General features: G+C 41.7%; 1 protein-coding gene across 1 annotated transcript in view; it reads right to left on the bottom strand.

Moving 5' to 3' along the window:
• Positions 1-15771, bottom strand: part of ACER3 (alkaline ceramidase 3) — a 140086-nt gene extending 124315 nt beyond the window's left edge. Inside the window, exon 1 of the mRNA XM_004589864.3 lies at positions 15545-15771. Coding sequence (XP_004589921.1) covers positions 15545-15647 — 103 coding nt within the window. The 5' untranslated portion in view covers positions 15648-15771. The remainder of the gene's footprint in view (positions 1-15544) is intronic.
• Between the last annotated feature and the right edge of the window lie 10348 nt (positions 15772-26119).

The following is a 26119-nucleotide window of genomic DNA, read 5'->3' as shown; positions in this document are numbered from 1 at the left end:
CAGAGATTATAGACCAAGACAGTTAAGATTTACAGAACAGAATATCAAAGGATGAAGCTATGTAGAGAATGAACTTCAAACATTTAAAAGGAATTCTCTGAGTCTATTGCTGAAAGCTGGATTGCACAGGAATAGAGATTACATTGGACTGAGAAAAGAATTACTGGAGAAAAATATAACTACCACAGAGAGCTGTAAATTGAGCAAATATTGTAGCACATTAGCACAGAGAACTTCAAGTTGTGAACAGACAGAATGAAAATCATGCTGAACAATTACAAGATTCAGCAGCAGTTGCAGAAAGGTCATGTTTTAGTAATGAAGTAAACTTAGCAAAAAAGTAAACACAAATTTACCCCCCAATATACGCTTTAAAACAAGTCTTGAAAGAAGCAGTTGACCAGAAATTTAATGGCTAGCCAAAATAAAGTTTAAAACTTAAAAAAAAAAAAAGCAAGATTGAATCATTCAGCAATCTAATGCTACAATGTCTGGAATCCAAACAAAAATTACTGAACAATCCAAAAAGAAAAAAAGAAAACTCTATCAAAAGAAGCAATGAAGAAATAACAGTGATGATGAAAATGGTGAGTATTTTACATCAGTTATTACAATTATTTTTAAGAATCTAAGGGAAAACATGAAAGCTGGTGTATTTTTAAAAAATCATTCAAGTTAATTAACAGAAGGGATAAAAATTACATGATTATTTCAGTAGATACAGAATAATATTTGACAGAATTCAACACCTGTAAGCAAGGTCAGAAAAGAACACCCTGAGTGGGTGTTTTTCCAAGTAGTTAAGACACTCCCAACCCATATTGGAGATCTAAGCTTGATTTCCAGGTCTAGCTGCTCCCTGTCACGCAGACCCTGGGAAGTAGCCAGCAACGGCTCAAGGAATTGGGTTCCTGAGACCCATATGGGAGACTGAAAGTGCATTTCCAGCTCCTGTTTTCAGGCACTGGCTGCTGCAGATATTGGGGCATTATTTTCTCTTCTTCTTTCTTTCAAAATGTCTATGTATCTCTAATAAATCAATAATGTTTCTTTTTTTAAAGATTTATTTATTTTTATTGAAAAGTCAGATATTTAGAAAGGAGGTGAGACAGAGAGGAAGATTTTTCCATCCAATGATTCACTCCCCAAGTAGGCGTAATGGCCAGAGCTGCGCCGATCTGAAGCCAGGAACCAGGAACCTCTTCCAGGTTTCCCACGTGGGTGCAGGGTCCCAAGGCTTTGGGCTGGTCTCGATTGCTTTCCCAGGTCACAAGCAGGGAGCTGGATGGGAAGTGGGGAGCCTGGAGCATTCAAGGTGAGGACTTTAGCCGTTAAGCCACCGTGCCCAGACCAAAAAATGTTTCTTTTTTTTTTTTTTTTACAATTTTAATTTTTCATGATACAGTTCCATAGGCTCAGGGATTTCCCCTTCTACCACCCTCCCCAATTCCCTTCCCACCCTCTTCTTTTTCCCCCTCCCATATTATTATAATAGTATAATCCTTCAGCACCAATCACAAGCCCATTATCCTGCTGTTTAAGAGTATCATGACATTGTGGGTATGACAATGGTAGAAAAGTTCAGCATCTTACTGTCAAGATACATTTAACAGCTTTAATGGGAGTCTTTCTTTAATTTGGGTATAGAGATGCATATTGCAATGTATCTTCACTTCTTGGTATGCTAGTAATGTTTCTTCAAAAAAAAAAAAAAGAACTTCCTCAATCATATCTACAAAAGGAGTAACTAACATTAAGTCTAAAATGAAATACTGGGTACTTTTTTTCTTATGCCAAGAAAAGTCAAGGATGTCCACTCATACCAGCTCCATTCAATACTGCAGCATGGGTATTAGACAATACAGTTGCAAGAAAACAAAGTAAAATGCACAAAAACTGAAAAGAATAAATAGAGATTTCTATTTGGAGACAACCTGTTTTAACCAAAAATATCTAGCAAGTGAATTTAGTTGTATGTGATTAACATATAGCTTGAAAATGAAATTTAAAAATATAACTTGTAAGAGAATCCAAGAATATTAAATGCCTTCAAATAAATTTAGTGATTTTTTTATCTCTACACTGAAAATTGTAAAACTGCTGAGAAAAATTAAAGGAGACCTAAATAAATGTGGAAATGCACCATGGCCGGCTACAAGACTCACAGTTTAAAGATATCTGTTCCCCTCAAACTGATGAATTGATATAACACAATCCCAATATTAATCCCTAGAGGCTACTGTGATAAAAATGGATGCATTCATTTGAATGTAATTTGTTAATGCATAAACTACATTACAACTTAGGAGTTTAAAACATCAAACATTTGTGGGCCCAGTGCAACAGTGTAATGGTTAAGGTCCTCACCTTGAATGCACCCGGGATCCCATATGGGTGCCGGTTCTAATCCTGGCAGCTCCACTTCCCATCCAGCTCCCTGCTTGTGCCCTGGGAAAGCAGTCGAGGACGGCCCAAAGCTTTGGGACCCTGCACCCGTATGGGAGACCCGGAAAGAGGTTCCTGGCTCCTGGCTTCAGCACAGCACTGGCTGTTGTGGCCACTTGGGGAGTGAATCATCACACAGAAGATCTTCCTTTCTGTCTCCTCCTCTCTGTACATGTGCCCTTCCAATAAAATAAATAAATCTTAAAAAAAAAAAAAAAAAAAAAAACTTAGGGCTCGGCAGTGTGGCCTAGTGGCTAAGGTCCTCGCCTTGATCCCATATGGCTGCTGGTTCTAATCCTGGCAGCTCCACTTCCTCTCTATCTCTCCTCTTCTCAGTATATCTGACTTTGTAATTAAAAAAAAAAAAAAACTTGGGTTAAAACATCAAGTATTTGTTATCTCACATATATTCTATGTGTCAGGAATAGGGAAGCAGTTTTGACTCAAGATCTCTCATCAGTACACAGTCCAAATGTTGGCCAAGTCTGCAATCACCTAAAGGTCTGTGAGGAGCAGCAGGATCTGCTTCCAAGACAGCTAATTTGCAGTTCACACACCTGTTTTTCTGAGGCCTCTGTTCTTTTGCCACCTCGGCCTCTTTTCCTGACAGGAGAGCTGGCTTTCCCTGACAGTGAATGATCCAAGAAACAGGCCAAGAAGAAAGCAACGATGCTTTTTATAATTCTGTATCCAGGTTCTCAATCTATAATGTCTATTTAATTTCACTAGAAGAAAGTCACTACCTTTGGTCCATATTCAAGAACAGAAAAAGTAATTTCCACCTTTTGAACAGAGAAATAGCAAAGGATTTGTGCACATCTTTTAAAGCAACAGCAAATGAAAAGTGGATCTAAAATTTATATAAAAATGTTTAAGTCCTAGCCTATCCAAATCAATCTTTAGAAAAAATCAAGTTGAAAGACACAGTAGTTGGCTTCAAGGCTTACTAATATCTATTAAGACTGTGGTAATGGCAAAGCATAGGCAAAAAAAAAAAAAAATAGCCTAGAAATAAACCCACATGTACAATTCATTAATTATTGACAAAGGTTTTAAAAAAGTAACCCCAAGAAAATTTTTGCATTGAATGATGCTGCAGTAATTCAATATGCATATGAAAAAAGCAATTTCAACCACTGCCTCATATGTATGTGACACTCAATTTGAGATGGGTTGCAATATTGTGAAATATATACTTGCTCCTCCTCTTCATTTCCCAGCATATAGCACCTAAAAATACTTGGAATTTCAAAGTGATGTGCCTTTCTGTTTGCCAATAAGTTGAGTGATAGCTAGTCATCCTTCATGGCTTCAGGATAGGGGCTGGAAGGTCATGGTTGGGGCAGTCAGTCCACTCCCCAGTCGTCAGAGAGAGGAGGACAGCTAAAGACCAAATTATCACCTGTGCCAAATGATTTGATCAATCACAGCTATTGTATGAAGCTTCCACAAAAAAACCAAAAGCGCTGGGCTAGGGGATTTTCCAGAGCTGAATACGTGGAGGTGCTTGGAACAAAGTTTATCTTTGTGCCCCTTCCCAAATGCCTTGAACTATACTGCTATTCAGATGTGTATCCTTTATAACAAGCCAGTGAATGTAATTAAAATGCTTTCTTGAGTTCTGTGAGCTACTATAGTAAATTAATAGAACCTGAGGAGGGGAGTCATGCGAACACCAAATTGCAGCCAGTTGGTCAGAAACACAGGTGAAAGAGTCTGGGGTGATTAGTAATGGGTTGGGGTAGTCTCTTAACTCAGCCCTCAACCTATGGGATCTTATACTATCTGAACGGAGAACTGAACTGAATTTCAGGACACTCAGCCAGTATATGCCACAGAAGTGATCACTTGTTTGGCGTGTGTGTACGGCAGAGGGACCTCACACATTTAGTTCACAACACATTCAGTGATGTAAAATTTCAGGAGAAACTGTTTTCTTCCACACATATACACGGTTAAATATACAACTATTAATGACAAAGCTTCTAGAAGAGAACATGGGAGAACATCTTCACAATCTAAGTGCAGATAAACGCTTCAGGTAAGATATAAGAAGCAACAATCATATTTTAAAAATAGATATGACTTACACTCCATTAAAATTTAAGACTTTTTTGGCTACACTAATTGTCCTGATTTGATCATTGCACAGTATATAGAAGTATCAGCCCATAAATATGTGCAATTATGTATCAATTTTAAAAAATTAAACTTTTAAAGAGGCAATTCGAAAGAAGCAGAATGCCACTTTAAAAATTAAAACAAAAAGTCAAAAAAAACTCATCAAAAGTCAGTTTTAGGGCCCCGGTGTGGTAGCCTAGTAGCTTGAGCCCTCACCTTGCACACGTCAGGATCCCAGTAGGGTGCCGGTTCTTGTCCAAATGGTCCCACTTCCCATCTAGCTTCCTGCCTTGTGGCCTGGGAAAGCAATCGAGGCCAGTCCCAAGCCCTGGGACCCTGCACCTGCATGGGAGACCTGGAAGAGGCTCCTGGCTCCTGGCTTCAGATCGTCTCAGCTCTGGCCATTACGGCCACTTGCGGGGTGGGTCAGTGGACAGAAGATCTTCCTCTCTGTCTCGTTTCCGCTATATATCTGACTTTCCAATAAAAATAAAGAATATTTTTTTCAAAAAAAAAAAAAGCTTTACGCAGCTAAACAGGCTAATCTACAGACAGGGAGGAAACAATCATAAAATATCTACCTGACAAAAATACTTATATCCAAAATACGTAAGGGAGCTCTATAATTCAATAATAATGGCAAAAATCGTTTTGTAAAAGAAGATACAAGAATGGCAAAAAAAACTACATGAATATGTACTCAACATTATTATCAGGTATGCTAATTAAAACTAAAATGTAAAACTACTATACAAACTCCAGAATCGATAAAATTAAGAATGTAAACACCAAATGTTGTTAAGAATGTGGAACATCCACAATTTCAAGACATGAAATGACAAGAATGAAAATGTTACGCACATTTTGGGGGGAAAATGTCTATAGCCTATTATAGAGCTAAGCATAAGTAAATTATGCAACCTAGCAAGTCCATGCCTAAGTGTTTAGCCAAGAAAAATGAAAGTATATGTGTACAAATAGACTTGGATAAGAATATACACAGCAGCTTTATTCATAATTGCCAAAAACTGAAAACAGCTCAAGTACAGTATCAAGAGGAGAATGAGGGCCCGGCGGCGTGGTCTAGCGGCTAAAGTCCTCGCCTTGAAAGCCCCGGGATCCCATATGGGCGCCGGTTCTAATCCCGGCAGCTCCACTTCCCATCCAGCTCCCTGCTTGTGGCCTGGGAAAGCAGTTGAGGACGGCCCAATGCTTTGGGACACTGCACCCGCGTGGGAGACCCGGAAGAGGTTCCAGGTTCCCGGCATCGGATCGGCGCGCATCGGCCCGTTGCGGCTCACTTGGGGAGTGAATCATCGGACGGAAGATCTTCCTCTCTGTCTCTCCTCCTCTGTGTATATCTGGCTGTAATAAAATGAATAAATCTTTAAAAAAAAAAAAAAAAAAAAGAGGAGAATGAATAAACAATTTATGGTATATTCACACAACAGAATACTCAGCAATAAAACGGACTATACCACAGAAACAACACAGATAAATTTCATTTCTCACCAGCATGAATTTTTTTTTTTTTTAAGATTTACTTGTTTTTTACTAGAAAGGCAGATATACAGAGAGGAGCAAACACAGAGGAAGATCCTCTGTCTGCTGATTCACTCCCCAAGCAACTGCAATGGCTGGAACTGCATCCATCCGAAACCAGGAGCTTCCTCCTGGTCTACCATGCAGGTGCAGGGGCCCAAAGTTTTGAGCCGGCCTCAACTGCTTTCCAAGGCCACAAGCAGGGAGCTGGATGGGAAGCAGAGCCACCAGGACTAGAAATGGCGCCCATATGGGATCCCAGCACGTGCAAAGCGAGGACTTTTAGCTGCTTGGCTACCACGCTGGGACCACTAGCATGAATCTTAAATGGATTAATAAAGATTTAACTTCCTTTCAATTTTAACTTTAACATAGTAAATACTAACATTCAACTAACAGAGCTCCTCAATTATGTTTGAAAGTAGAAAGGGGTCATAAGACAAAGATGTTTGAGATCTTCTGATCTTGTTAAGGTTGAATACATACATTTCCTACATTGTAAAAATTATACTCCCAAGTACAAAGAGAAAATCATCTATTTGCATATCCAAGAAGCTATATAGGCATGCTCACAACAGCATTATTAGTAATAGCAAAAAACCTAAAAACAACAAAATCTGCAAAATTTGAAGCATGAATACATCAAGTACATTACTACAGTGGAATGTTAAACAATGATTTTTTAAAAATGAATTATATGTCCACTCACTGTCTCAGTCTATTTTCTGAACACCTGAAACTAAGTGATTTATAAAGAACAGAGATTACTATGGTTCAGTTCTGGAAGCTGGGAAATCCAAAGGCATACTGCCAGCAACTGGATGAAGGCTTTTATGCTGTGCTAAGCCCACCAAAGGCGGAAGAGTGAGCAAGCATGCAACATTAAAAAAAAAAAATCAGGCTGAATTCATTCCTTTTATTAGGAACTCAGTACCAAAATCATGACATAAACCCACTGCTGAAGGCAGAATCCTCTTGACTTAACCACTTCTTAAAGGTCCCACCTCTTAATAATTTTGCAATGCCAATTAAATTTCACCATGGGTTTTAGAGGAGATGTTCAAACCTACAGCATATATCAGCATAAACAATTCTTAGGAACATGGATGGTATTAGCAAAAGTCAATTTGAAAAGTATGCAATTTAAGCAGGGGTTTGTCCTGGTGGCTAACATGCTCTTGGGATGCTAGCAGCCCATATCCAAGCACCAGGTTTCAGCCCTAGCCCTGCTTTCATATCCATTTTTCCCACTAATATACACCATAGGAGGCAGCAGGCAAAGGTTCAGATACTTAGGGTTCTGCCAAGTACATAGGGGACCTGGACTGAATTCCTGGCTTCCAGCTTCAGCCAGGTCTAGCCCAGCTGTTGTGGACGTTAGAGAAGAAACACATGGACCGCAGGTGAAGGAGCACTTTCTTCTCTCTCCCCCTGCCTCCCTCCCATTTCTTCTAAAATTAAAAAAAAAAAAGTAAAATAAGTAATAATTTCTTCCAACATGTACTATCAAATGACAAGTATGGGTATATATTAAGGAAAAACGTATAGCTCAAAACAGACATAGATTTCAAGTATTTAGACAGCTCTAAATGTTACAAACTTAAATTTAAAAGGTGGCTTGGTATGTATGAACTTGGCAATAAAAATGAAAATTGGTCAAAAAAGAGGAAGTTCAACTTAGCTAATTAGCTAGGGAAGACCATTTTTAAAATTTTTTTCAAATACAATGCTTTCAGTCTGCTGTTAGTGTGCAAAGATATTAATACCCAGCTTGATTTTTACAGTCAGAATTTTAGCTTCTAGTACCAAGCCCTCTGCACAAGTTGCTTATCCATCAGAATTTGGTTTTCTTACACACAAACAGGAATAACACCTCCATCTCACAAGGAAAAAAAAAATACATGAAAGTGCTTTGTGACCCATAAAGCCTTGCTTTCCAAGTGCAGTGCCTAGGTCAGCAGCATCGGCATAGTCTCATACCTTGTAAGAAACTCAGATTCTGTGGGCACATTCCAGACCTACTAAACCAGAATATGTGCTTTAACAAGCTCATCCACTGATTCCCAGGCACATTAAAGTCCGAGGAGCACTGGTATAAAGTACTTGGTGGATGTCAGCCATCTTTGCCATAATAATTCATTAGAGGCTCTTTTTGTTCCCAGATAGTCTTGTGATCTGCTAACTCATTAACAGTATGACATCAACAACACTGACATCATCTCCCTCAGCTCACCATTTCACAGGCTGAGATAGTAATGAACATAGATTCTGGTCTAGGCTTCATTGCTGATCTGCAACCTAACTTTGGGAAGATGACTTCACTTCTCAAATCTTTTTCCTAATTTTTAAAATGAGGATAGATCATTATGTTCCAACTTGAGGTCCCTGAAATCAATGGAGCCTAAAAAGACAGTGAGAGAAAAAAACCGGCAGTTTAATGGCTAACTACATTGGAGTCAGTACAGCTCTGGCACTTAATAGTGTGTGATCTTGGCCAAGTTACTCAACCTACCTAAACTTCAATATCTTCAACTGTAAAATTAGTATTATAATAATACCTGCGCTGAAGATTAAGCAGTAAAAGAGTATGGTTAAAAATGAATGTTTTACTAGGTAACTTTTTCAAGACAATACAAGCAGATTACATCGTGATTGAATTGGTGGTCACACAGGTATACATACCTGTTGAAATTTTTCAAGCTATACACTTTGAAAGCAGATTATACCTTACCTCAAAAAATTTCATTTTAAAAGAACAAGAAAGAGAAATAACGTACTCTGAAGTTAGCCTATATGAGTTCAAATCCTCATTTTGCCGTCTGCAAACTGGAAACTTCAGATAAATGATTTAACCCCTCTCTGCCCTAAATTATCAGATTTATAAAGTGATACTAAAACTTAAAAAGTCACTTTAGGAAGTTGTAAGAATTAAAGTAAACATTCCTATCAGATAATATATAGACAAATTTTGTACAGTAAATCCCTTTGATGTTAACTATTTTTACTTTAATCCACTATTTTTAATTATTTAAAAAACTAGATTTATTCACAAGAAGATTATAGTCACAACATTATGCTTTTTCTTTGGATTAGAATTATATCATTAAAGCAAATAATCTCATGGATCAATAAAGTATAACAGTGACCATAGATCATTTGATAATTACATGTGCTTTTGATTAATTAAAACAAGGATAACTTCATTAACAATTACAATTTATGTAGGAGTAATAAATTCATGGGACACAGGAAAAAATAATAAAAGGCTTCCTTTTGATGACAAGGTAAAATAGCTGCTGTGTTACCATTTGATCCAGGTCCTCGACTTCTGGAATTTAAAGAGTTATGTGGCTATCCACAGTCATAGCAGCACTATTTACAATAAGAAAGAGCTGGAAGCAACTCATGTGTGCATGGACAAGAAAATGTGGGGGGGGGGGTGTATGTGTGCGCAACAGAACAGTGTAGTTTTTAAAAGGAAGGCAATTTCGGGCCCGGCGGCGTGGCCTAGCGGCTAAAGTCCTCGCCTCGAACGCCCCGGGGATCCCATATGGGCGCCAGTTCTAATCCCGGCAGCTCCACTTCCCATCCAGCTCCCTGCTTGTGGCATGGGAAAGCAGTCGAGGACGGCCCAATGCTTTGGGACACTGTACCTGCGTGGGAGACCTGGAAGAGGTTCCTGGTTCCTGGCATCGGATCGGCGTGCATCGGCCCGTTGCGGCTCACTTGGGGAGTGAATCATCGGACGGAAGATCTTCCTCTCTGTCTCTCCTCCTCTCTCTGTATATCTGACTTTGTAATAAAAATAAATCTTTAAAAAAAAAAAAAAAAGGAAGGCAATTTTGTACTCCACTCAGCAGCACATAAACTAAAAAGAAAAGAAATTCTGATAACATGTTATAACATGGATGAGCCTTGAGGACATAAGACAGCCTCAAAAATACATGTACTGTATGACTTCACTTATATAAGGTACCTAAGGTCCAATTCAGAGAGACATAAAGTAGAAGATGGTTGATAGAGCTGGGTGGAGGAGAGAAGGGGGTTCATGGGCATAGTTTCAGTTTTGCAAAAGGAAGAGTTCTGTAGATTGCACAACAATGTGTATGTACTTAACACTACTGAATGGTAATTACATTTCCAAAAGGTTAATATGAACCATTTTATGTTTTTCCACAACAAATAAATACCTAGTTCAGTGACTCCTACAGCATTAATACTTTAAAGCTTTTATGAACCTATTTAGAATGCATGTTCCCTTTCCTTTTATTCAAATGATCTGCGTATTTTTTATGTCTGTAACTACACCTAAAACAACTTTACTAGCAGGTCTTTGATTTTATATACATGAAATCTAAATCCTTTGAACACAGTATTGGTCTTTCATTTGGCCTCTGTTCTTTAATTGACTTAGGCAGCATTGCTAGACTGTTAGTGACCCTCAGAGAAAGAATGACATTCCTTAATGTAGCAGGAGTATCACCTCTGCCAGCACACGGTATCTCAAGACCAAAAGAAGTCTGATTTGTGGTCCACTAGTAGAGTCTCTTACTATTTGGGGAAAACACAAGGAAGGGGCTTGAAAAAGGAAAGAAGAAAGACAGCAAAGAGCTACCAGCAGCCCAATGCCTTTTGTGGTCTATGAGTATGCCAGAGGCAGCTGGTTAAGCTGCTGTTGTTTTGTGCTGCTGAGGCAAAGAAAGGAAAACCTTTTTCCTCACAAAAGTGAAACTCAAAGGAATAAATATATAAAGATTAAAGGTCGTCCTGCTTTCCTTCTGCTCAGTTTTCCTGAATAGAAGAACAGTATCCCATGCAAAAGAACCATATTTAGCTTGAGTCATCCTAGCCCAAGAATAAAAGGGAGATGACTAGATAGTCAATAAATTACTATTCATTCTCCCCATCCATGAAAGTTTTACCAACCAGGTTGCCTCTCCTAAGACTGATGAGAGCCCCCCAAAAAGCAGAATGAGATATTTTCAATTTTTTTTTAAAAGTTCAAAGTTCAGTTATCACCGGATCTTAACCGAGTACAGAACAAACTTTGTTGCTAATTTTTTAGTACATAAATTGTTTCATAAATAGAGGAACATCATGATCACCAACCAAGTCAGTTTTTTTGAAAGTTGTTGGTCATCAAACTATTCATCTCAGTTATTCATTTCATGTACAGATGGCCAAGCATGTAGCTCCTGAAGTTGCCTCCTCATCTCTAAGAACAAATCTCTGTAAAATTTACAAAAATGAGTAAGAGGATTCTGGCTAATAATGATGAAAGGACAGCAGAGAAACAAAAAGTTATATAGCCAAAAGTGAGATCTAATTAAACATAAACAGCATTATAGATGAAATGGATGACTGTGAAATTGTTGACACTGCTATAATTTAAGAGACTCTACAGTATGCTGCTTGGGAAACTTAGCAAATGCAAGCTTATCAAGACAAATGAACAAAGAAGTTGTGGTAAAAAAGATAAATGTCCAAGGAGTGAAACTGCAAAAAAAAAAAAGTTGCATTATAGGAACTCTCAGAGATTTTTCACAATAGTGAAAGTGCAAATGATAAACTATTAAAAGCTGATACAAACTTAGAAAGGATCAACCAAGGCACAAAAAAGATTCCATGAAAGTTGATGAGAAGGCAAACACTGTTGAAACTTCTCTTGTTATTTTACAAAGAAACGAAACACTTTAACTCACAATGGCTTTGTTTAAAATTGATGTTTCAAGTTACAGTGAACAAAATAAAATTTAATTTTACTTTTTTTATTTCCCTATATATTTGCAAACAACACTAAGAATGTTTATAATGCTTAACTAAAAAACTTTCCTTCAGATTTATTTATTCATCGAAAGGCAAAGAGACATAGAGATCTTCCACCTGCTGTCCAAATGGCTGTAACAGTGAGGGCTAGAGTAGGTCAAAGCCAGAAGCCAGAAACTCCAACCCTGTGCCCACATGAGGGCAAGGATCCAAGTACCAACCATTACTGCTGCCTTCCCAAGGGCAATAACAGGGAGCTGGATCAAAAGCAGAGTAGGCAAGACTTGAACTAGCTCTCTGACATTGAACCCACTGCACCTTAATGCTGGCCCCTGGAGAAAAACTTTTAAAGGTCACAGACCAAAGGTAATGTTTCCCAGTGATAATTGATTTTGCTTTGCTTGGTTTTAACTGGCATGGTCATTTGTATAGTCCTACACTATTATGTAAAATGAGAATTTTTTTGTATATCTACAATTTCAGACACATCAAGAAGCTTATTATTCATAACTAAAGAAAGAGCGTGTAACATTTCCCCTAATACTTATAACCTGCTCAAAGAAAAAGGACTTAAGCTGCTTTGGAGTGATGTTGTAGAAAAAAAATTTTCAGGTACTGATAATGGCTAAAAACCAATCTAAACATGCCATATCTAAATATGCAATTCTTCAAACTCATCATATTACTTACCAGTGATAAAAATATCATAAGACATTTGCTTTGCACATTTATTATTTTAAGCATATTGCTAGTCAGCATATTTTTTAAAGCTCAATTTTCTTTTTTTTAAAAAAAGGACTGTTTGTTTTTTAAAAATTTTTTATTTATTTTTATTGGAAAGTCAGATATATAGAGAGAGGAGGAGAGACAGAGAGAAAGATCTTCCATCCAATGATTCACTCCCCAAGTGACCACAATGGCCAGAGCTGCACCAATCCAAAGCCAGGAGCCAGGAGCTCTTCTGGGTCTCCCACACAGGTGCAGGGTCCCAAGGCTTTGGGTTGTCCTCCACTGCTTTTCCAGGTCACAAGCAAGGAGTTGGATGGGAAGAAGGGCTGCCAGGATTAGAACTGGTACCCATATGGGATCCTGGCACATTCAAGGTAAGGACTTTTAGCTGCTGGGGCACTGTGCCGGGTCCAGGATTGTTTATTTTTATTTCAAAGGAAGAGTTACAGATAGAAGGTCAGAGAAAGAAGGAGCGAAAGATCTTCCATCTGCAGGTCCACTTCCCAAATCGCTGCAACAGTTGAAGCTGAGCCGATCCAAAACCAGGATCCCAGAGCTTGCTCCAGGTCTCCCACATGGGTATAAGGTCCCGAGAAACTGGGTCATCTTCCACTGCTTTCCAAGGCTATATGCAGGGAGTTAGATTAAAGTGGAGTAGCTAGGACATGAATCAACAGCCATGTTAGATGCCAATGCTGCAGGTGGAGGATTAGCTTGCTAAGTCATTTCACCGGTCCCAAAAATAAATTTTCTTACTCCAAGATATGAGACATTCACCACTTGCTACGGTCAGAAGACTTGACCTCAACTGCCTTCAGATAATTTTCACTCAAGGCAAACACACAAAAGATGCCAACTGTTCTCACTCATCCTCTTCTTGTAACCCCTCTAATTCCCAAGTCAAAACTTCATTTAAGCTCAGAGTCTCTTTTGAGGACCTTGAGAACTAAAGCCATTTGCCATTTCCCATTTCTCAGAGCTATCTGCCAGAACATTAGTATCTTGCTCTCTCATGGTCCACATGACTTAACTGCCAGTTTTCTCTTTTGATTCGAATCCAAAAATCTTGGTCCTAAACTAAGTCATTACTATCTGTGGACCCGTAAGACTGCAAGGGATCTAAAGCCACCTAAGGCCAGCTCCTTTTCGCTACTAAAGAATTCATTCCTCCTAAAATATTCACAAGAGTTGGTCCAGCAATGACTGTTTTAACACTTTCAGTGACAGAATGCCCTCTACCCTCCACCAAACTACTCTATGACTATACATCTGGTTAGAAATATTTTCTTTAGCCAAAACAAAACTCCTGTACAGTTGTTTTCGACTCATCTTCCTTAATTCCATATTCTGGAGAAATGCCTAAAGTTAATTGTTGTTAGTGAAAGCTCGCTCAATATTTAAAAAGCCTTGATTTCTTTTTTCCATATTACACATTTCCAGTTCACAAAGCATGGTTTTCAAGTCCTTCCCCTCATAGTCACAGTTCTCTGAACCAAGCATGAGCTTGCAAAGTAATTGAACAATAAATTGGTAAACTGCTTCCTTTGTCAGCATTTCGGTTGTGAAATAATTACAAGTGACCCCTTTGCTCATACAGCGCCACTATTATCTAAAAGTTACTCCTTTAAACGGTGGAAGTGACTCTCAGCATAAACCATGGTCTTCAGGGAATGAAAAATTTAAGTTCTGAAAATGGAAAATAGCTCTATTTTCCTTCTTCTTTTTTGTTTGTTTGTTTGTTTGTTTGTTTTGTTTTGTTTTAACTTAGCCAATTACTGGAACAGAGGCATCTGGCACAAAATCCTCCTCTTTGCTACAAAGCCAAACACAAATGTCAGGCAGAAGGACTCAACAATGGGAAGGTTAGTTAAGAAGCAATTTCGCTTCATATCCCTAAGATACTTGGACCCAATGTAAAGAAAGCAGTAATGGTTAGCTGAAGAATATTCTTTGCACCTTGCCTGAAGCAGGTACCTGAAAGAAAGATCAAACATCGTGCGCCCAAAAGTTGAAAAGAAGTGGCAGATTTCTCCTAGCCTGCCAGGAATAATCATCGAGGAAAACAACCACCATCACCACCACCAATCCAGCCAGCGGTGCCTATCAGGGCACCAGTGAAAGGATTCCTCAAATTCTCAGTAGGTGCAGACAATAAAGTCCTGTCCTCAGAGGAGCCCTAACCCCAGGAAGTCCAACAGGAGGCAGCGCAGAGCAGGGACTAGGTCCCCTGCACTCAGGGGAGCCTGGCCCAGCAGCACCTAGATGAGGTGCTCTGCCTGCGACTTCTAGTGCCCCACGACAGTGGAAGAATCCCATACTCGGGGGGCTGTAACGCGAAGATGCGCTGGGTGGGAGTGTGTGCCTGTGCGTGTGTGCGCGGTGGAGGGGGAGGGAGTCTGACTGTTAAAACTGTCCCCTGGAGATGAATGAAGAGGTCTGATAAGAACAGAAAAAAAAAAAAAAAAAAAGAGGAAGGGAAAGACTTCAGAGTTGTTTCATATTTCGTTGCAGAAACTAGGAACTGTCCCCTTGCCCGTGCCCTTCGAGCTAAGGTGGTGGTAGCAACAGCGGAGCAGGTGTCCTGGGCCCTCATCCAATGAGCTGAGTCCTCGCCTCTCCCAACCTCATCTTGGGCTGCGTCCGCCAGCCTGTCCCCACAACTGCCCCTGGAGAATTCCCAGTCCTGCTCCTCAGGCTTTTTCTCCTCTGAGGTCCAGCTGAGGGCTCCCCACTTCTCTTCGCCCTCCTCCCCACCTCACCCCACCCGACACACAGGACTCCCCTCCGCGTCGCCTTCCCTCGGCTGCCCGCAGCCTAGGGCTCCGTACCACCGCCCGCCGGCCAGGCCTGCCTCCCCTCGGCCAGGTTCGCCCTTTGCCTCCTTCACACGGCGGCTCCCCTCAGACCCGCGTCCTCCCTCCCCGCCTCGGGTCACACTCACAGAACTCGGCGATGTACCAGGTCACGGCGTAATTCTCCTCGCACCAGTCCAGCGTAGAGGTCGTGGAGCCCCAGTAGCCCTCGCGGTCCACCGCCGGAGCCATCGCGCCGCCCGCCGCCGCCGCCGCCACCCAGGCGCTCCGCTCGCTGCGCTCGGCTCGGCGGGATCCCAGGCCGGCTCGGGCCCAGCTCTCCTCACGCCCGAGGGGCGTGGCCCGCGCCGTCACTGAGGCGGCGGGCGGGGAGGCCACGCCCACTGGCGCCGCCGAGCGCCCGGGCTGGTCCGCAGGGCGCGGAGTGGCCGCAGGCTCCCTCCCTCCGTAGGCGGGACAGGGGCGTGATCCAGGAAGGAGTGGGGACCTGGGCGGGCCCGCCTAGACACGCCCTTGGCAGGAGGTCGGGGGATCCTCGTGTCCTCGGGGCTCTCTTCTGTCAGCATGAGTCTCAGCCTCCGTGTGTGTGTGTGTGTGTGTGTGTGTGTGTGTGTGCGCGCGCGCGCGCGGATTTAATTGGGACGGGGGTGGAGGAAGGCTTCTTTCCAACCCCTACTTGATTAAACTTGTGCAGCGATGCGCCTCAATGTCTTCCATTGTCCCCAGGCCTCAAAAGGAGCCCGGGATCACACCACAATCACCCCACAATCAACTCTCGCGATTCCCAGGAAATAAGCTGATAAAGGTGTGTGTTTTGCGGTCAAAGGGAAAGGGTTGCAAGCCCGGACGAAAGAAAAAAAAAGAGAGAGTGCAGCTTGACAGAGCACTGAAGCCAAATCCAGGGCTTTCTGCCCTCTGGCTGCGCCCTGCCCTCCGGGCCACCTAGAGCCGCCCCCTGTGGCATGTTCAATCTAACACCCCATCCAGCTGCCAGAGTGATCCTGCAAAAACACGATGCAGCCTCCCTGGCCTTGTGTTGGGCTAGCTAGGAGTGCGCTGGGTCACTGCGTCTGTGTCTGCTTTTACTGTCCAAGTTCGGCTGGGCTGGCCTGCTTCTCTTTGCCTGGCTAACTCTTCACTTTGTCCTTTAAAATCCTTTAAAACCCCCTCTTTCACACCTAAGAGTTCCTTTGACCACTGCTCACATCCTACTGTGATACTATAGTAATTTTGCATCTTGCTTTTTCTTACCTTTAAAAAAATACGAATTGATTGATCCATTGATTGACTGATTCCAAAGGCAGAGAGATATGGGGTGAGCGTGACAGGAGAATGAACTTCCAACTGTGGGTTCATTCTCCAAAAGATGGCAACAGCCAGGCCAAAGCCAGCGGCCTGGACCTCCAGTCAATTCTCTCACGTGGGTGGCCTGGGCCCAAGGGGTCAGGCCAACTTCCACTGCTTTTCCCAGGCGCATTGGCTGGGAGCTGGATTGGAAGTAGAACAAGGAGAAGCAGAAGTGAAATATCTGTGCCTGCTTGGAATGCTGGCTTCACAGGTGACAGCCTAATCTAAGCCAGTGTGCCACAATATCAGCCTCTCCATTCCTAATCTTAGCATCCAGGACTCTGTCAAACCACACAGTAAAAATGGAAGAATATAGATTAAGGATGATACTACTGCTGGTTTTCAAAGCAATAAGTCAAATGAGGTGTAGTCAAGATAAAAAAGACAAGGAGAAACAAGGCACCTACAACTTCTTAGCAAAGTGATCCTAGAAGATGACAGATGCAGAAACTTTTCCTGTAGGGTTTTCCAGAAACAAAGGCAGAGAGTTTTCTAGAAATAGTAAGCTATCTAAAATTTTTCCTTATTTATAAATTTGTTTTATTTTCAATGATGTTTACATAATTGAGAAGAGTGTATATAATGGTGGGGAGAGTTGAGGTATGGGGAAATGCTACCTCACATATTCTGTGGTGACTGTAATAATAATAATAATAATAATAATAAACCAATAATAACAAGTGTTGGAAAGGATGTAAAGGAATTGGAGCCTTCATATATTGTCGATATTTCAAATGGTACATCAGTGAGGAAAACATTTGGCACTTCCTCAAAATGCTAGACAGAGTTATCATATGACGTAGCAATCCTACTCCCAGGTATATACCAGGAGAATTGAAAATATGTCAAACACAGAAAAAAAAGTTTTCAATGATGTTTTTAGCAGCATTATCTAAACAGCCAGAAAGTGGAAAAAACAAATGTCCATCAGTTGATGAACAGATTAATAAAATATGGTAAGGGGGCTGTGACATGGCATAGTAGACTAAGCCTCTGACTGTGGGTGCTGGCGTACCATATGGGCACTGGTAGAGTCCCAGCTATTCCACTTCCCATCCAGCTCCCTACTTATGGCCTGGGAAAGCAGCAGAGGATGGCCCAAGTCCTTGGGATCCTGCACCCATGTAGGAGACCCAGAGGAAACTCCTGGCTCCTAGCTTCAGATTAGCTCAGTTCCGGCCATTGAGGCCATTTGAGAAGTGAACCAGCAGATGAAACATCTCTCTCTCTCTCTCTCTCTCTCTCTCTCTCTGTCTTCCTCTGTTTCCTTCTATAACTCTGCCTTTCAAAGAAAAATAAAAAATAAAATATTGAAAAAGAAAAACATGGTATGTCTGTATGATAAAATACTATTTGATAATAAAAAGGAATGAAATAGTGATACATACTATGACATAGATGGATATTGAAAATATTGTATGCTATAGCAAAGAATCCAGACACAAAAGAGCGCACACTGTATTCCATCTGTATGAAACATCCAGAATATGCAAATCTGTAGAGACAGAACCTAAACTAGCTGCTGCATAGGGTTGAGAGACAGAACAGGAACACAATATAACTGCTTATGGGTACAAGATCCCTTTTGACAAAGAGGAAAATACTCTAAAATTAGACTGTGTTGATGACTGTATAACTCTTTGAATATGCAAAACTGTCCCATTGAGTTATACACTTTTTTTCTCTTCTATTTTACTTTTATGGTGCTATTTCATAGACTCTGGGATTTCCCCTATGGTTAAACCATGAGATATGTAAATTATATCTTAATGAAGCTGGTTTTTAAAACATACATTCTTAGTTTGAAAGCTTCTAAAAAGGAAATCACTCCTATTGCCACCAACATGAGGCAGGAGTTTGGTTTAGAAGTTAAGATGTCATTTGGGATGCTTGCATCTCATATCCAAAGACCCAGGTTCAAGTCCTAGCTCCTCTCCTGGTTCCAGTTTCCTGTTCAAGGATGGGCACCTTGAGGGGTAGCAGGTGATGGCTCAGGCAGTTAGGTCCTTGTCACTCCAGTGTGAGATTCAGCACAAGGCCCTGGCTCTTGACTTTGTCCTAGCCCAGTCCTGACCATATCTCACCAATGTCTCCCCAAGAAAACTTGGTTCAGACTAAGTCCTCAACAAATATGCTGTGGTGACTGATATACAAAGGCAAGGGCCAGGAAAAGTATCAAAGAATGAGAATGCTAAAAATGACATTCATTTATTATTCACATCCTCCTGTTTAATAAAGCAAATAATGCTTGATTGTTATGAAAAAATTAAAAGAACAGATAAAAATATTTTATTAAGAAATATGTAAATATAATGTGTACAACACATGTGTAATATCCAGAATGAGATAAATCTTGACATAGCCATCACTCAGTAAGAAACAGAACTTAGCTGACTCCTTGAACTCTGGGGATACTTCTCTAATCTTATTACGCCCGATCAAACACTTGCTTGAATTTTGTTTTTATCATTTCTTTACTCTTCCATACACTTTTATCACTTGAATGTGTAACTGAACATACACTTTGCATATTTTTGAATGTTACATGAATAGACTAATATAGTGCTTATGTGAATACCTTAAAAATTGTGGAAAAAAATTGTGGGTAGGTGGAATTAAAAGACAAAATGACTTTGGTGCTTTTGTGCACACCCATGGGTGCTGTAGCTTAGCTCGGCATAACTTGCTCACAAGTATGCCAGTGGGTGCATCACTTTGTTCAGCCCAGCCCACTCCCAGCTCTGGCTCTCTTGCTCACCAGCAGGAGCTGCAGCACAGCAGGGGGTGTCCACAGTTCCCCTACCAGGACTGTTCCCAGCCCCAGATCTTGTACCTGCCAGAAGCTACTGCAGTCTAGTCTGGCATGACTCGCACCCAATGCTGGAACTTGCCAGCAGATGTGGCAGCCTAGTCCAGCCTGGCTTGGACCAAGACCCAGTCCACATACTGGCTGATGGATGCTGCAGCTCTGCCCCTTGCCCCCTAACACTCTGTACTTGCCACACTGCCCAGTGACTATTTTCTACACACAATGCAGCTTAAGCTATTAGAGAAAGGGTCACCCACAAGTCTCTATGTTCCTGCTGCCCAGCATTAGCCTGGCATGTAAACAAATCTGTAAATGTTTCTCAGATTAAGTAACCAAGCCTTTTTAATGAAGCAATCAGGCAACATGGCTAAGTGTTATCAGTTCTAGAAAGGGACAAACATTATTTTGTTTTCCAATCTCACCTCTTAATAAGCTGTCACTTTGGCCTGTTAACCCTGCTAAGCTTCAGTGTCTTCATGTTTGAATTAACTTTTTAAAGATTTTTTTTGTTTTTATTGGAAAAACAGATTTACAGAGATAAAGAGAGACAGAAAGATCTTCCATCCGGTGGTTCACTCCCCAAATGGTTCCAGTGACCATGGCTAAATTGAGCCAAAGCCAGATGCCAGGAGCTTATTCCAGATCTCTGACATGGAGGCAGGGTCATAAGGACCTGGGCCATCCTCTGCTGCTTTCCCAGGCCACAAGCAGGGAGCAGAATCAAAAGTGAAGCAGTCAGGGCATGAAACAGCACCCATAAGGGATCCTGGCACTTACAGGTGGCAGGTTAACCCATTGAACCCTGTGCCAGCTCTGAATTAATTGCAAAACAAAACAAGCAAAAACAGTGAGAAAGAGAGATGCAAAATACACTACTGTGGACACAGAATAAGATGAATTCAATGACTTCATTACTTTGAAGAAGAAGAAAGCTTCCTCAGGGGAGTAGAGGATATGCTGCCAACAAGCAAAGGGAAAATTGAGAATAGTTGGGTTTTTCTCATAAAACCTATTTCCTTTCTTTTTAATGATTTGCTTGTGTGTATTTAAGAATATTTACAGAGAGAGAGGTCTTCCATCCCCACATTTATTCTCCTAACTGCAGCGTGAAACTTTGTGTCTCGACTTGGAAACAGCAAAAATGAATTGCACATCTAGGATAAACTCAGACTTAGCTTCTGTGTTGGGAGCACGGAGAAGAATAGTGTAGCTCCTGTTTTCTGAATCTGGCAGTAATTTAACTGGTGGAATGACATAACACACTAAGCAACCAAGTTAGTAAATTCATTTCCCAATAAATATTTAATGAACCCCTCCTACGCATCAACCACAACTTTAAGCAACAGGGAAGGGCAAATATCCCAGGGACTATAATGGGTGTTAAGGATAATTACAATCACCAGCCCTTGCATCATCCTCTTCTGGGTACTCTTCAGGATTATCTTATTAAATCCAACCATTCTTTGAGTACTCCACTGAACCCTCATCTACAGATGATGCCACTGTCATCCTGAGGTTAGATATTTCACCCAAGGACACTCAGATAGTCAGCAGCCAACATGAGGCTGGAATCCAAGCAGCCTAGTGCCAGAGGCTGCGTTCTTATCTGTTGTGTCAAACTGGCCAGGCAGCAGCCCAGAAGAAGGGTCTGTACTGGACAGAGAACTGTGGGTCGCTTAAGGGCAGAACTGTGATGGCTTTCCCTACACTGGGAATGTAGGAATGAGGTTTGGGAGATCTGCAGTGAAGTACCATCTGCAGTCTAAGGGTTTGAAGCAAGACACAGCAGAGGGTGAATTGGAAGAAAGGACATCAGATTAGCTGAATCGCAAAAGACAGAAGACGTGGAAACTCCCAAAGACACTGTGGCACTGTAGAAGCTGAGATGGTAGGGGTGAATTTACAGATGTCTTGCAGGTAGCATCAACAGTTTTTGGACAAAGGTTAAGGGGAGAGACCAGAAGAAGAGGAGGTGTGGTTCTAAGCATTCGTAGCTGCTGGGGAGACCAGAGAATCATTGTGATAGCAATGGGTGGCTGGAGGCAATAGGTCAGAGCAGGAGGCGGAGAAAGCATTTGTGGGCAAGCAAACAGCCTGCAAGGGCTTGACAGGGCAAGAGCAAAGCCAACAGACTGAACGCCAAGTGGAGAGCAGGGCCGGGGGAGGGGAGGGCCCTCAGGAACTGGGGCAGGAATGTGTGTTAGGGATGGAGGGAGAAAGGCAGTAGGTTTTCAGATTGTTTTATAAGTGGGGTCCAGTGGGGAGAAGTGAGGAGTGGGGAAAAACCAACCAGGAGCTAGGACTAATACCATCTGCAAAAAATAAAACGGTCAGGTTGAATTCTAGCACAAGTCCTAGGCAGTCCTGGCACTGGTCTTCCCAGAGGACATTCCAGGGCCCATTGCTTCATGAAAAACGCAAAGCTTAGGTCTACCAAGTCAGTTCCTGAGCCCAGGGAAAGAAATTACCACTCATAGAACCAGAGCCCCCAGCCCTTTCTCTCCTTTTCCTTCCTTCCTTTCTTTCTTTCTTTCTTTCTTTCTTTCTTTCTTTCTTTCTTTCTTTCTTTCTTTCTCCTTTCCTTCCTTCCTTTCTCTTTTCTTTGTATTTATTTGTTTTTATTTTAGGATACAATTCCATAGGCTCTGGGATTTCCCCTCCACCCCTCCCCAAATCTCTCCTCCATCGCCCACCCCCTGATTTCCCCTATATTATTACAATAGCATCATCCTTCAAAAAACATTCATAAGTCCGTCATTCTGTTATTTAAGTGTATCCTGACATTGTAGGTATGGACCTTGTAAGTTGTTAGAGAATCAGTTGAATTGGGCTGGTTTTGTGGGGCAGCAGAATAAGCCACTATTTTGCAACACCAATATTTCACATCAGAGTGCCTGTTCAAGTCCCAGCTATTCCATTTCTGATCCAGCTCTCTGTTCTTGTGCGTGGGAAGGCAGCATGTGAATCCCTGCCACCATATAAGAGATCCAGATAGAGTTCCTGGTTCCCTGTTTCAGCCTGGCCCAGCCCTGGAGATTGGGATCATTTGGGAAGTAAACCAAAGATCTTTCTCTCTTCTTCTTCTTCTTCTTTTATTCTCTCTACCTTCAAATATATAAGTCTTCAAAAAATTGCATAGTCCTAAGTTGATAGCTTGGCTTAATTGAAACTATCAATAATCAAAAAATAACCTAAAGACATTTAACCTGTGGATAGGAATTCCTTCTTTCAACATTGGTTGTAAACCAAGCTCTCAGAGGTCTTCTAACACATAAGAGTCATTTACATCTGTGTATATTCAGGTGTCTGGTTTTCTTGCATCCACTCTAACAATATTAGTTACTATCTGGGTGCTGACCGGAATCTCTGTCTCACCCAGATCTGCCTCTAGAGCCTTGGACCTTGAATGAATTAAGATTATGTCTTGCCTGGTTGACAGAAAATTAGTTCTAGTGTTTGAACCAGATAAAGATTTAATTTTTCTCATGTGGTGGATAGCCCAGGGCCTACTACAGCTCTATAATGCCAAAATCCTTCTTCTGTCTTTCTTCCCTGCCTCACTTAGCAGATAACTTTCATCCTCGTAGTGCAAAGGTGACTATTGCTCATCCAAGCATCCCTACTCTGTATAAGTAGAAAGTCAAGGGTAAAAGGCAGAATAAGTCAGCTAAGTCTGTCCATTGGTATCAGGAAAACAGTCTTTTCAGAACCTACACCCTGTGATATCTTAGAGCTCTTTAGTCAGAACAGGGGATTAGGGGTGAAGAATGTGGAGAGTCTCATGACAAGCCATAGAGCGTCTAGGAACGAGCAAAAAGTCTGAGAGAGTGGATATTTTAGCTGGGCACATCATTGTCCCAAATGAAATTGGTTTCTGTTAGGCAAGAAGTAAGGGGGAAGGATACTTACTGAGTGAGCAGTTGACAGGATCTCCCCAAGACCTGCCTCTCTTCCAGACAGCTCTACTTGGATATTTCATAAAGATGTCAAGTTCAGTGTGTTCTAAAGCCATCTTCTCATGTCCACTCCTCACTGCTCCTCTTCCAGAAGTGTCTTTACTACAATGAAATTCACAACCATTGACCCAGTTTGCTAAAGAAAGAAGGCCTTCGCTCTTCCCTAGTCTCCTGAGTCCTGTCCCGTCAGCTACCAGACCTTACGGGTTCATCTTTCTACACACCTTCCTCGCTTCCCCATGGCCATTGTTTCAGTCCAGATCAGCAGTGCTTGTGCCCTAGCTGATAGCCTTGAGGAAGGCGAAGAAGACATTGCCCTGTTTCAAGCTCATGAGCAATTTTTTTTATGTGTGGCTGCCGAAGAGTTTGCTCCTGCCTTCCATCCATCCTTCCTTCCTTCTTTCCTCCCTTCCTCCCTTCCTTTCCTCCTTTCATAGTTATTTGTTTATTCATGTGTGTATTTATTTGAAAAGCAGAATGACAGAGAGAGAGAGAGAGAGAGAGACAGAGAGAGAGAGAGAGCTCTTATAAGCACTGGCTTATAAGTCACAAATGACCATATCCCTTGAGGCTGGACCAGACAAAAGTCAGGCACAGGAACATTAGCAGGATGGGAAACAGAACCAGGACTCCAACTCAGGTACGTCTCAAGCAATGACTTAACTTCATATACTACAATACATGCCTTCCTTTCTTTTAATTTATGTGTTTTTGATGGAGGGAAGGAGAGCAGAGAGAGAGAGAGAGAGAGAGAGAGAGAGAGAGAGAGAGAGAGAGAACAAACTCCCATCCATGGTTTACTGCCCGAATACCTGCAAGGGTCAGAACTGGGCTGGGCTGAAGCCAGGAGCTGAGAATTCAGTCCAACTCTCCAGTGTGGAAGTGTGGATGAGAGGGATTCAAGTACTTAAGTCAATACCTGCTAACTCTCCAGGGTGTGCATAGCAGGAAACCGTCAGCAGTCAGGAGCCAGAGCCAGGAACTGAACCCTGATACCCTCATGCGGGTGGGTTTTGGTGCAGTAATCGGCACCTTAACCACTAGGCCACATGTCTAAGGACTCTTTAAACTTCAAACCATCAACATCCTCACAGTAACAACTTTCAGTCATTTTGCACTATCTGTAGGATAAAATTCAAACTTCCTAACATGAATAACAAGGTGCGTGTGACCTGGTCCCTGCCCACCTCTTAGACCTTGTTGCTTCAATCCTAGAATACTTCCCATTCCGAAAAGAGCCGCCTGTCTCACTCCTGAGCTCTTGTGAACATTTGCCCTTCAGTGTGAATCTCCCTTTCCCTTTCTGCCTGGTAGGTAGTTCACTATTTCAGTTATTTTAGGTCTGCGCTATCTTTCACTGTAAATCTTACCACCTGCCAGTACCATATAATCTCTTCCTTTTCCCCCTCAGAGCGAGAAGTGACTCCCAAACCTGAGAGGACCTCAGAATCACTGCTTGCTAAGTTTCTACCAAAATCTAAAGGATCAGAATCTCCCAGAGTTAGCAGTCTGCAGGTTGAGCAAGCAGCTTGGGTAACCTTACAGCAGATAAGATAGTCCTGGAATCTCATTTTGAGAAACACTGAATTAGCCTTCGGGCAACCCCAGGGCAAGGAAAGTCTTGGTCTGTGCTTTGTTCCTAACACCACAAGCCCAGGCATAAAATGGGCCACCTGTCCTAACTTCCAGGCCATTTCCCTTCCTCTCCTCTGCATTGCCTCATCCATATATAGTCATGAATATGAAGTATGGGGTGATACAGACTTTGATAGCAGGTAAATCAATTCATCTCTTTGGATGATTCTCCATTGGCCACAGTGTCAAGTCCAATTTCTCTGATAGACCTGGGATTTTAATCCAGCAGTATCCTTTATCTAAGACTTTGAGCAGTTTGCCTGAATTTTATACACCTTGACTCCCTCAAATGAAAAAATTAGGCTTAATACTGTTAACCTCGTAAGGCTGCTAGGAAGAGGAATGAGACAATGAGTGCCGAAAATACTTTGGACAACACCTGCAACAACAAAAACACAGTACACACATTTGTCATTCATTACTACTGCATCTGCTCCATTGCCTACTGCTACCACTTATGGAGGGCCTGTTAAATTCCAGCTAGGCGTTTAAAAGATGTTTTAATTATGTGAGAGAGAGAGAGGAGGGAGATTCTCATCTGCTGGTTCATCTGCAACAGCCACAGCTGGGCTAGAGCTAGAGACAGTGACCAGAGTGTGATTCAGCTCTTACACCTAGCTGGTGGGAACTCAGTTACTTGAGCCATCACTGCTGCCTCCCAAGGTCTGTATCAGGAAGAAGCTGGAGTCCGGGGGTCAGAGCACAGAAATCAAACCCAGGCTCTGTGATGTGGGACACAGGTATGTTAACTGCTGGGCTAAACATTGGTTTTCTCAGCTAGACATTTGAGTAAATGCTCTTACAAACATTTCATATACTTCTTCTAGTCACCTAGCAAGACAAATATCACTACCTTCACTTTGTAAACAAGAAACCAAAGCTCAGATGAGGAAAGTAATCCATTTAAGGTAAATCAAAGAGAATGCTGGAAGGGAGAAAGTTTGAACTTAATTTTA

This window comes from Ochotona princeps, chromosome 4 (assembly GCF_030435755.1).
Source record: "Ochotona princeps isolate mOchPri1 chromosome 4, mOchPri1.hap1, whole genome shotgun sequence".
Taxonomy (NCBI): Eukaryota; Metazoa; Chordata; class Mammalia; order Lagomorpha; family Ochotonidae; genus Ochotona; species Ochotona princeps.
Note: the sequence above shows the minus strand (reverse complement) of the source record. Positions and strands in the feature narration are given on the sequence as shown.